At 45.2% G+C, this 12,555-nt stretch overlaps 1 protein-coding gene and 1 long non-coding RNA gene across 2 annotated transcripts in view; both read right to left on the reverse strand.

Annotated features, from left to right (window-relative positions):
• The window catches only part of CCBE1 (collagen and calcium binding EGF domains 1), a 194,672-nt gene extending 190,368 nt beyond the window's left edge, over window positions 1-4,304 (reverse strand). Inside the window, exons 1-3 of the mRNA XM_090037216.1 lie at window positions 4,211-4,304; window positions 3,531-4,152; window positions 3,375-3,455 (exon numbers count right to left, since the gene is read on the reverse strand). Of these exons, the coding sequence (XP_089893342.1) occupies window positions 3,375-3,455; window positions 3,531-4,152; window positions 4,211-4,304 (797 nt within the window). The remainder of the gene's footprint in view (window positions 1-3,374; window positions 3,456-3,530; window positions 4,153-4,210) is intronic.
• A 190-nt stretch (window positions 4,305-4,494) lies between these two features.
• LOC149868056 (uncharacterized) lies at window positions 4,495-12,204 on the reverse strand. The gene is made up of 3 exons (XR_016440946.1): window positions 11,809-12,204; window positions 10,728-10,804; window positions 4,495-4,643 (listed from the first exon to the last, which is right to left on the reverse strand). It is a non-coding gene; the product is annotated as an uncharacterized LOC149868056 (long non-coding RNA).
• Window positions 12,205-12,555: the final 351 nt, after the last annotated feature.

The raw sequence follows: 12,555 nt of genomic DNA on the forward strand, positions 1-12,555 counted from the left end.
TCGCTCATGTATCGTGTCTCCAGAATACAGCAAAACAACTTGGGACATCTCTGAATGAAATGAAAATGAATGAAAGCAAACTATCCCCAAAAAAGCTATCTTCAGTGAAAAAGGTTCACTGCGTGCTTAAGGTCTATCACTATGAATGTGAATACAGACCAATGCAACAGCCAAATCAAGATATATAAAATAACTTCTCAAATACAAATTAACTAATGGAGACACAGAAAAGATCTTGAGCAATACTTGTTTAACATGACATCCCAATAAAATGCTTTAGCAGTTATACATAACCAAACATCTAAACGCTATAATGAACCCATCTTAATTGTGCAGCGCAAATATCCATTTATTTCAACTGGAATTTTGGATACATAAATACAAGGTCAAGTCTTAACATTGTGTTAAATGCTTAACAATGATTGGAGCTTATTATATTGTCTACAATGATCTAATTACTGGTACATCCTACTTTATTTGCTATTACATTATAAAGTTTGCCTACTGCGCATACTGAAAAAACACTGTACAAGCTCCAACTACTTTTTGCATCTGTTCCTCTATGCACTTATGAAAATAAATAATGGCAACATCTAAAAAAACATATAGCTGAACTGAGCCAAAGGGCTAAACTGTACACATACCGAAAGAAAAAATACATCTAATTATGTACAAGGTTACTATGACCACAAGGAAATAATGCCAAAACATCTCTATTGGCTTGTCCTTGCTTTTGGATTATCTTTATTAATAAACAGACTCAGTCAGATTTTTTAAAATCATTTTTTCATTGAAAAGTTTTGAAAATAAGTCGATTTCAATGAAAATTCCTCAAAAAATATTTTGAAATTAGAAACCGAATATATTTCAAATTCTTTGTTTTGGAAAATGAATTCCATTTATAAAACCTAGTACTGAATTTATGAAATGTTTTCAGTTTTTATTTTTGTTGTTAGTGGATGGCATCAATAGTAACAACATATATTATGCTGTTACCAACATGTTACATAGCAATAGTTTTGTGGAAGTCTCTGACTTTCATTCCAACCAAGAGACCCTTTAACCTAGGAGTGATGAGCTAAGTAGCACTTTCCCTCAATTATTTATAAATAAAACATTTCAAATATTATATTATGTACTACCAACATACCATAAGATAAAACACAAATATCAAAAATAAAGTTCACAAGCAACATTTATCAAAATTCTGGAATAGACTTTTTAGAACTATGAAATAAAAATTTTCCCAAACCAAAATTTCTGGAGTTTCTGTGTCTCAAAAAATATGTAAATGTCAAACTGGAACAAGACCAATTTTTGATGTGTCAGAATTTCCCAGAAAACTAAAACTCAGTTTCCACATTTTAACTGCTTTTATTCATATGCTTATGACCAAAACACCTGGCTTCCAGCTTCCATTGGCCAGCTCCCTAGGAGTATGTGTACCATACCGCTTCACCATTAGCATTAACCTGAAAATGTTCCCAGGTTTTAAATGGAAACCTGTTCTTTGGGGGCTGGACTTACGATTTGAACAGCTCACTATCAAAAAGGAACTAAGCATGAATTCCATATCACTACCATTTGCTACTGGTGATCCAGGGCTAAGTACAAAAGGCAAAAGGCAGCACAGCAGAGAAAACAATGCATTCTCCCAGGAAGTTAAAATGGGCAACCTGACCAGCTCTTCATGGTCTCACTGCCATGGGACCTAATGTTACCCCACTTCCCATACACCTGAATTCCACCAGCTAAGAGCAACGGAAATAAAGGAGTTGCTCACCCAGTGCCCTTCAACTTCCACAGCATTGCCATGACTCTTCTGCATGTGTCGTGATATTAGGCACAGTTACATATTGCTCCAGTTCTTGGAGACAAATATTTAATGAGAATCCAACTTCCTTTTACAGAAAGGAATTATGAACTCCTGTGGTTGTGGAGATAACTTGAAAATATGGCCCAAGGGAGCCCTAAAGCGTTAGAAACCAGAAGGTAATCAAAAGTTGCTCTTTATTTTGAAGATGATCTCAATAGCTTGGGCCTAACTCACGATTCTGGACATCTTGGGATTGACAGTTATTGGCTGCAGAGTAGCTGTGGCCTGGCGCTCTTGGAGCAAGGGACAGAGCATTTTCCCTTCAGAAAGGTCCCGTACATCCTAGTGCTCTGCCCTCACAGGGCTTCTTCACTCCACGCCGTCAATCCTGGCTGCTTCTCTCAGGAAGCCCTCACACAAGCTGCTCTCTTAGTGTACCCACCAGCCATTCAGCAGCCCCGAACGCATTTAGGGAAGAAACACAACTGAGCTGCACCCAGAACACAGCTGCACATTCAAACTATGTATATACTTATGCTACATAGGAAGCACAGTGAAAAGAACAACAGCAGTTCACCAATAGAAAAAGGCCAGTTTTTACACTTTCCACAATCATCAGTTTCCACAGTGGTGATCCCTAGCATCAAGGTGCTTCGCCGTATTGCATCCAGTACGTCCCACGCACGCCCAGCACTGACCTCCGGACAGGGAGCTCCTGTCACAGAGGTCTGTAAGGGACTCACCAAGGGATATTAGAAGTGGGAGGAGAAACCTGCTTATTTGGTGGGCCCATTTCTACAGGTGCTTTACAAGGTAGGTGAGGTTATACCACTTCAAGAGACCATTCTGGTTTGGAGACTTTCTTGCACAAATCTGAGCAGTGAAAAGGACGTCCCTCACACATCCAACCACCCCCATAACAAGTGGGAATTCAGACACGTCTAATCAGTAACTGCAGGCTCGACCTCCTGCCCACCCCGTTACCTCAGGCAAGGCATGCAGAAGCAGAGGGCCTTGCACACGCCCCACCTGGGTTAAAGAGATGAAGCCTGTCAAGACCAACACCCCTCGGCTGAGAGCCGCCCCCTGCCAGCAGCCTCCAGCGGGCCAAGGCAGGGGCTGCTGGCCAGGGCGCTCAGCCGGCGGCCGGGGGAGGCAGTGCCAGCCAGCTGCACCTCGGGCCCCGCACGCTGGAGGCAACAGCGGCCTTAGGGAAGGGCAAACCAGACGACTGCCCAGGGCCCCACACCTTATAAAAATAAAAATGAATTACGCTGAATACCTGCATTATCAATATTGCATTAAGATACTTTCATCGCAGTTTCATGGCTAGGACAAAGTGAAGTTGAAATGGAAAGTGTCATCCAAATTAAGGCTCTAAGGGGCCCCAGATATCTCTCCCGCCCTGGCCCCGACACCCCTGAGGCCCGCACTGCTGGAGGCACCAGCACCACGGGCCAGGCGGGCGCAGCCTGGCAAGGGTGCTCGGCCCGGCGCCGGGGGCGGCTCGCACCGCGCACACCTAGCCTGACACGCGCACGCGCGCCGCCGCACTGACCTGAGGCAGGTGGCGAGCTCGCCCGAGGGCCGCACGCAGGGGTAGCGGGTGGTGGCCACGTGGCTCTCGGAGCAGACCTCCCTGCGGGAAGAAGCGGCGGCGGCGTCAGCCCGGGCCGAGCCGAGCCGAGCCCGCCCCGCGCCGGCACCCACCCACCTGTCGCTGCGCTCCGGCTCCTCGCGGTAGGTCCAGGCGCGCCCCGGCCCCGGCCCCGGCGCCAGAAGCAGCAGGAGCAGCAGCGGGGCCGGGCTGCGGCGCCTCGCACCTCCCCGGCTGCGCCGCGGCACCATCGGGGGCTCCGGCGGCTCCTCTGCCTCGGCGGCGGCGCTCGGCCCTGCTCCCGCCGGGCCAGATGTTCCCGGGGGCGGGGACAAGGGGACAGCGCCGCCAGATGCGGCCCGCGGGGGGGATGCGGTCGCCAGATGTGGCCGGGGTGACAGGGGGCGAATGGAAGTGGGGGGGGAACCCCGGCGGTCCAGATGCGGCAGCGCGGTGGGGGCTGCAGCAGCCAGCTGTGGCCGGAGCGGCGGAGACTGCGGTAGCCAGATGCGGGGGTCGTCGGGGAAGAGGTTGGCGGGAGAGCGGCGCCGGCCCCGGGACCGCGGCTTCCCCGGCGTCCCGCCTCCCCGGGAGGCACGGCGGAGCGGAGCGGAGCGGAGCGGGAGGGGCCGGAGCGGCCCCGCCGAGCCGGCCGGGAGCGCAGCTGCCGCCTCCTCCGGGGCGCCGCGGCTGCGGGACCCGAGACACGTCGGGGGCACGCGGGAGAACCTGAGCGATGCTGGGTTGAATTGTCATGCAAAAAATAATCAGAGAGATCCGTCCTAGTCTGTCGCCACCATGATACAGGCCGTCCTCCGCCTCAGGACACAACTGGTTCCTGAAAACTGAGTCTTCAGTAGAAATATTGTCGCTCGGAACCGATTTTCCCATAGGAAACAATGTTATAAATGGGGGATCAGTTCCTGAACCAAGGCTGGATACCCTATTCTCACCCAAAATAACCCAGAATTTTGTACTCAGTCAATTATAGATGAGGGACATAGCTACAGTAATGTGTTTATATTGTAAATAGCAATCATATTTATTTGGAAGGACTTGAGGTGAGTTTGCTGGACTTTTTGAAGGGCTCTTGACTGGAGTTTTCTCAGGAGTCTTGTCTGCTTTCTTAAAGGAAGTGTCCAAGGCAGTTTGGACAGATGTCCTCCAGGGAGACAGCAAACTTGTTCCCTCGTGTGGCGGTGTATCGGATCAAGCCTTGTAAAGTCGAAACTGATGTCAGAAAGTTGAAACAGGGTGTCAATTTATAAACAGTGTAAGTGTGAAAGGTTGTAACTCGAAATATTGTAAGTCGAGGACTGCCTGTCATTGGCATTTAAAGCATAAGACCCGTCCTGACACGGGTATGCAGGCAGCTGGAAGGGGGTTCCCAAGAAGAAAAGGTTGGGGAACCTCTGTTCTGCACCTTGCAGGTATTGGTTAATTGTGCAGTTAACTGGAACCAGGTCCAGGGTCACCGAAGGTATCAGGCCATAAAAGGTCCACCCACCTATGAAGTTGAACCTGGTTGCTATCCAGCTTTAATCTGCACATGCAACAGGGTCTAGGCTGGGAGCTCCCTCAGCTGTCCAGGCTCCTAGGCACCGGGGTGCACCATGCCCAGCCAGGGTGGGAGTCCTGCAGCTGAGGGGACTCAGCCCCAGCAGTGCACTGCAGCTGCCAGGATCCTGGTAGCTGCAGATGCTGGGTCCCTGCAGTGCACCTTCTGGCAGCTATGGGGCATGCCTGCAATGTAAGGCTGAGGGAGGCTCCCAGCCTCAAGAGACTGCTTCTCCCTGGGACGGAAGGAGCCCGATCCTAGGATCAGTCTCTCCCTGCACCAGCAATAGTGCGTGATGGGCTCAAATATGTGATCCCACAATCACATCTCTCATCATACATGTGTGGCGTGCCAGGAGGTGTGATTGTGTAGATGGTGTGTTAGATCCCATTGCACCTTTACCTGCATATGAAGAGAAGCCCTGCTCACACCAAGGAGTGCTTCCCCACAGCAGCAGTCCTACAGTAAGGAGAGGCAATGAGGTCTGTAGGCAGAGCCCTAGACTAGGGCCACTAGGGTGCTGCTTACAGATGTTTAAAAAAAATGGTGCCTGACTTCAAGCTTGGTGTGCTCCCACGCTGAGCCCAGCACGTGCCCTGAAGAGGTATTGCATTAGTTGGAGCCAGCTCACCCAAAATCTGTACAGATCAGGTGCTTTGGTGGGGCTTTTTTGGCGCAGCTGGATCAAACTAACGTCCTGCTTCTTTCAGTAAAGCGCTTTTTTAAAGGTTTTTTTAATGTCTGTAAGCAGCCTGAGGTTTGATCTTAGTGCTGCCTCTGGCCTACTGGGGGATCCTGGACCAGTCCCTTCCCTGCTCTTCTCTTTCCCCCTATGTAAAACAGCAGTAATGATACCAACTTTGAAGGTAAGTCACTTTGCCAGAGTATTTCACTTACTGTTAGGTTCTTCTCAAAAAGTTTTGATTTTTTTTCCTTAAAGAAATGGGCTCATAACAGGAGCCCAGGGCCCCAACTCTCCCCACAAACCCCCCAATATTTGTACTAGATCCAGTCCATATCTAAATGTCACGGCACTGGGGAAAGGCGGGGCGGGGGGAGTGTTAATTGTAATAGGTCAGTTGGGACAATAGGGAAGTCACTGTTGTAACTTCCATACAGTATATTGATGCATTGTAATTCAGTACCTGTGCTGCTCATTCTGCTGTCTGCCCCTATTTTTCTACTTTTCACTCACATAGGCAGCAGAGTTCGTAACATCAACAATTCTACTTTTTTTAATTTTAAAAAATAGTGAAGCCCCACTCTGAAGGGGCTAGTAGCAGTGAGACTGCTTGGATGTGTCAAGCATGTGTGCAAATCTTTGCAACACAGAGGCGTGAAGATTAGTTATCTGCAAGATTTTAAATCTGAGCAGGCATATATAAAAACAAGTTAAGCTGATTACTTGTTGCAAAGCATCGTACCTTATCATATTTCCACCTACTACCTTAAAGATGTGGGTTTTTTGCGTCATCTCCTCTTTAATAGACATGCAGCCAGGCCCATTAAGAGAACAAGGGTTACTTCCTGAAAAGTGTTGAAGTGTGTCAGTAGTTAAGGAAACACTGAAATGTTCCAATTGCCCCAGGCAGGCAAAATCTGGAATCATTTCCTTGTACAGTAAATAGGCAGAAAGTGCTTTCTGGTGCAAGGAATGTGTTGTCCTGGAGCCGAGCACCCTAGGTTTTGACTTGCACAATTCAAGCATGTATAAAGTTGATAAAGCTACTACAATATTTCATATGTATTCTCAAAAACAGAGTTGAGGAATTCAGCAAAGCAGTGGTGCATATCAGCAATTTCCTCAATGTTGTCCATACAGGAATAGACAAGTTGCCACAGAGGGCTGCATAAGTGATAATATTGATTAAACAGATCATACAAAAGTCTATTTTTTGGATTTCACAAGTAGTTTAAGAAACAGGTTTAACTCCACATAGAAGAAATGCAAAAGTCTAGAACTCTTGGTTCCAAAATGATACCTTTTATTAAACCGAGAAATTCTCAGTTGGTCTAATAAAAGGTATCATTTTGGAACCAAGAGTTTGCATTTCTTTTCGTCTCAGACCAGCATGGCTACCACATACATCCCTTAACTTCACATAGGCAGACAAGGCTATAACCTACACCCCTGTTAATTTCACATAAGCACTCTTTCAAATGGCCATTTCTGGCATAGCAGAGTACAACCCTTGCATCTCTTGCACACTTGGGAAAGAAGTAAAATGTACAAGGACACTAAAGAAACCCTGGCTCAGTGGAAATACCCTGCAATCTTTTGCATCCACTTCACATCGCAAGACCTTAGTTCGTTGTTGTATTATGCTAGCACTTAAAGGCCTTGATCAGAGCCTATAGTGCCAAGTACTATACAGACCTATGGAATGAGACTTGCTGGCCCTAAAAGATTGACAGTTTAAAAGTGTTTATGGTATATAAAAGTAATTATTTCTTCTGCACAAAGCGGAATACATGCAGACACCCCTTGAAATGTAGTATGAAAGTCATGCATGGTCTTCCTTGTATTTTTCCTTGTTTTTTTTTTATGGAAAGTCTCAAGGAAGGCTTTAAATATATGGATCATTAACTTTCTTTACCCTTATTGAAATGAATATGCCAATTCTTTAAATGGGGGGATATTTTTGTGTGTTAAATTTTTAAAAAATGTTTTAACAGTCAAATAACACGCCCCTCAGTTTGGTATCATTTGTTCTTGGTATCTCTGTTGTAATCCTGCCAGGGCTTCAGTTACCATCATTAAAGCCTTCTGGGGAGATTAGGGCAGAACAGACCTGAATGTTTAAACAAACAGAAAAAACATGTTGAAAAAAACCCTCGCGTCTTCTTGCTGTATCAGAGAATCTGTGGAAAAGCACACAAGCCAATTCTATTTCTTTTGCATATTATATTTTCTCTGAAAAAGCCCCATACTTCAGGTGTTGAAGGTGTTTCTTTCCTTGTCAGAGAAAAGCAAAGAAAAAGATTGAACTTATGATTCTAAGGAGCATTCCAGACCAGAAGTTTATACCAAGTGACCCTTCCCACATGGGTAATGTTGGAATTGCCCAACATGTTTAGCTGTGAAGTCTATGACAGCAGCAGCACTAGATGGAGAAACGGGGCAAGAAACCTGGAGTATACCATTACGTAATAACCAGCCAAAGCAGGTCAGCTGGAATTTATTCCCAGCCAGTGGCTAACAAAGGAGCCAATAATAGATGGCTGGTAGAATTGGGAGGAAAGAGATGGCAAAGATAGGTAGGGAAAAGGAGAGCCCACAGAGATGACAACATGGAATAAGAAAAGGAAAAGAATTGGAGGGCTAAATAAATGGAGGGAGAAGAAGGGCAAGAGGGAAAGAAGCAGAGAAAAGGGAGAGAACAGGAAGGGGAAAGCTGAAGAGCAGATAGCAAAGGAGAAAAATACAAGTAGCTAAATTCTGCCCTGTTTAATTTTATGTCATCCAGAGGTTAATACAGACAAAAAAAAAATGTCCTTTCTGAGGAGACCTGATAGGAAGTGAAGCTGAGAATTTATGCATGCTGGGGGATATAAAGCTGAATGTTAGGCAGAGAAGGGAAGAGCTACAGAAAAGGAGAATGGACATAGAGAATAAGGAAGACAGAGCAGTATATTTGGCAGAGCAAGTGTAGTTACCCCATCTACCTACTTGTTTTATGAAACTTGTGTTTTGTTTTAAGACAAAGACAGCAGGTTTTTTGGAACTGGAAACACTTTTCTGTCTTTGCCTGGGACCATGAGGCATGATCTTTACCTGCAGCGACCGAGTGCTACTATATACCAAATAACAAACGTTAAACAACAAGCAAGCCGCAGAGGAGGGAGCAACTGTTGTCGTAAACATTCTGATAACATTACAACAGCTAAGGCTCAAGGAAAATTATTTCCATCTTTTATCGGCGACGCTTTCATTAAAGATCCTTTAATAGTGGGTGAAGATAAAGTAAATATGATGAAAGTAAATATAACGGGGATCGTTTCACACCCATATGCTAGGTATCTTTGAGCAAAGATGCATTACACATTGAATGAAGAACATCTAGCTTGCTTCTAGAGCGCATCACAGCCACTGAAAGGAAATACACAAGAACACTCCTTCCATTTCCCAGTTAATTACAGAGCTCATCTTAGATTACTAACAAAAATAAATGTCTATTAAAATCCACCTAGACAATATTACTTCTGAATAGGCAGAAAATAGGTAAACACTATCTCTAATCCACCAAAAACAAATATGGATATGCACATGACACCGAGCATGATGCTACACAGAGCTCATTTGTTTTCTCTGGGGTGGGTTTTGGATTCCATTTGTTTTAAGAGATTAAAGCAGGAGAATGTGAAATCTTGACACAATGTCCTGACTATTAGTCTGTAATGGGCTTTGAGGTGTGCATGTGCTTCTTATCAATCTTGCCCTCATTGACAAGGTTTTGGCTGTGCAGACAGCAAGATAAACCATCCCCTTGCATCTAGGCCTTGCACTTAATAGAATCAGGTCCCTGGGAGAAGTTCTTAAGTTTCCATGTTCCATCCAACCGTATCATAGCTAAAGTACCCATCACTTAATAGTGTTCATGGCTCTCATGTAAGTTTTACCCAAAGGAAGTGCAGTCCTGGAGATTCTCACACATCTGCGTGGTGGAAACAACTGTTATGTTTTAGATCAGGAAGGAATTTTGCTACCATCTGTGTACTGCCAGGGATTTAGGGAGCCTTACACAGTATGGTCCAGTGACTGGAGTTCAAGGCTTGGTGTTAAGACCAGGTATAGCTGAATAGGCTGTGTCAAACCAAAATTAATAGCTTGGACTTCGCTCTGGCAGCTCATTTCTGAACTGGTTTTAATTTCTGCTTGTGAAATCATCATTCAGAGAATAATACAGATTAATCCCTCACAGGCAGCATATGCATTTGAAACTGTGGCAGCTGAAGGCACTGGATTAGTATGCAGGAATGCTGGGTTCGCCTCCAGGCTGTGTTCCAGAATTCTTATGTGACCTTGGACAAGGGATTTAGGCCAGATCTGTAAAAGGTATGTCTCTAAATTATAGCTCAGTGCCTGAAAAATGAGGTTTATAAACCTCCCAATATTTGTCCATTTTGTCTATTGAAGTCTAGGCTTTATAAGGGCCAGGACTCTCTCAGCATCTGTACAGCCTAATGGGCTCCTCATCTCTGGGTGTTTACAAAAGTATAAACATATAATAATGTTCACTCTTTGTAGTGCACAATAGGCCCCGTGTTATAGCTTCCACTCTGGTCGGATGGCAAATCTTTTAACCAGATTTAGATTGTAATGGATTGACACAACTGTAAAGTTGTAAATAAATTTACAATAAAGTTGTAAATATGGCACATGGATAAATTATTCTGCTGATGGATTTTTTTAAAGCTAAAAGCAATCCCAAATAAATAGACCTCTGAGGAATATTGATAATGCTTATTCTCTGAGGGTTATTGAAAAAAAAAGATAAATGAAAGATAGCAAGATAAAGATAAATGAAAATTAGGCTCAGACACTAAGAAGTGATTACTGATGCACTGCCCATCTTCACTAGGTGGTGGTGGGTTTTTGGGAGGAGGGAGGTTATTGTTTTTCTGGTTTTTAATAACTGAAGCATCCAACATCTGTGTCCACTTTTGAAAAGTTTGCCTCGAGTGAGTTACTGCATAAATCTCTTATTTCTATACACTGCATCTCCCGCACGCTACCCCCAATGCTATCTCTTTACCACATCCATGCAGGGGGTTGAACTAGATGACACTTGAGGTCTTTTCCAACTCCATGCTTCTGTCCTTTGTAGGCTCCCTGCAATGACAGTTTTACCTTTAAAAATATTTTTTATATTAACCAGTTGTGGGAAAGCATATCTTCAAAATATGAACCTAATTAGTTGATAAGCATTCAAAGCTCATGGTGGTAAAGGGGTTGAGGATGCTTAACAATTCTTTGGGCTTCTAATGTTGAAATGGAAAACAACAACAGTGCCAGAATAAATTTGCAACTGTAATTTCTTACGTGTTCTTACTCATTTAAGCAAAGAAGATCACACTCAGTGCTGTGCTCATTTAACAAAGTTCTTCCTCATTTGCACAGTCAAAAGCTTGGCTCATTACAGAACTCCACTGTAAAAGGGCTGCTCTAAGCCACGTATATAAAACCAGCACTCATATGATGGCCAGATTGTGGCTTGAAACTGCTGTCTGTGTCTACAGACTACATGCTGCCCAGTCTTTCAAAAACCCCAAGATGGGGTCTCCCTCAGGGCAGGGCAGTGATGCGGGGGTGCTCCATACCCCACCCCTTCAGTTGACCATACCACAGGAGAAGCAGCCAGGGAATTATTTTTAAATCTGGAATCAAGTAAGAATTCCCCCCTCCCCTCCACTCTCCCAGCCCCTGCCGCTGCTGTCTCCAGCTCCCACTGGGGAGTTCCAGGTCAGCTCCTGCCCACTCTAACTGTGCTGCATGCAGAACCAGTCTCAGCTAGGGACAGCAGCAGCAGCGGGTGAGTGAGTGGGTTCTTCTTCCCTGCCTGGTCCCCCCAGGGCAGTCCCCTGCTGGCCTGGGAGCAGGTACAGAGGAAAGGAAGCCACCCAATGCCACGGCTGTCTAGCCAAGCCTGGCTTCATGTGCAGTCCAGCTGCAGCAGTGCAGGAGTGGCGGGGGGCAGAGCTGGGGGCGCTCCACAAAGTCAGCCGGGTACAGTGGCAATGACAGTAGCAGCACTGGGCAGGGAAGGGGTATGGGGAGAAGGGAAGAGAATATGCAGCTGAGCAGGGAGAGAAGAGAGCTGGAAGGAAGATTCTTACCTGCCTGAAGGACTTAGAAAGTCCCTGCTGCTGCTCCTGTGGTCTGGTCTGCCTGGAAAGGGGGTAAATGCTGGGAACCAGGCTGCAGCCACCCGTGACATGCAGGTTACTGCTCCTGCAGCCCACTTGCAAACTTTCTGCATCTGTCCATGGTCGACCTTCTTCCACAGTTCTGTCTGTTATCTTTCTTCCTTAGGATGGTTCACAGCAGGAAAGCCTCTAAATCTACTTAAAAAAATATTTTTTCCCATGCAATTCAAAAAATGGGCAAAAAGATTTTATCCCAATTGAGAACCTAAACCTGAGATATTTAGGCTGAAAAGCAGATTAATTCAGAAAGTTTGAAGTATTTGAGAACACAGGGTGATTGCAGAAGTCACAGCTTAACCTGCCTGTGCAGTACATTCACAACAAAAGGAATAGTATTAGTAAGTGCTTTGCATCTCCACACTACACACTGCCTTGCCAGTTTATTAGTGTGCAAATGTTTTTCTGTTTGCATTATGAATAAGTCAGCTGTTACTGGAGCTAACAGAGTCTGACCTTCAGTAAAAAATGTCTGTCTTCATAGAGATGAGCTGGATTCTGCTCACTCACCCCATTTTATTGGAATTAATTTAGCATAAGACCAGTGCCAGGGCAAAATACAGCCATAACTCTACAACTTGTGACAGCTCAATTATGTCTTATTTATTTGCTCTCCACTCCTTGCAAAAACACTCTCAGCATTCAATCAAATCTCAAAGC

This window comes from Crocodylus siamensis, chromosome 3 (genome assembly GCF_052110815.1).
Source record: "Crocodylus siamensis isolate JL-2025a chromosome 3, ASM5211081v1, whole genome shotgun sequence".
In the NCBI taxonomy this organism is placed as follows: Eukaryota; Metazoa; Chordata; order Crocodylia; family Crocodylidae; genus Crocodylus; species Crocodylus siamensis.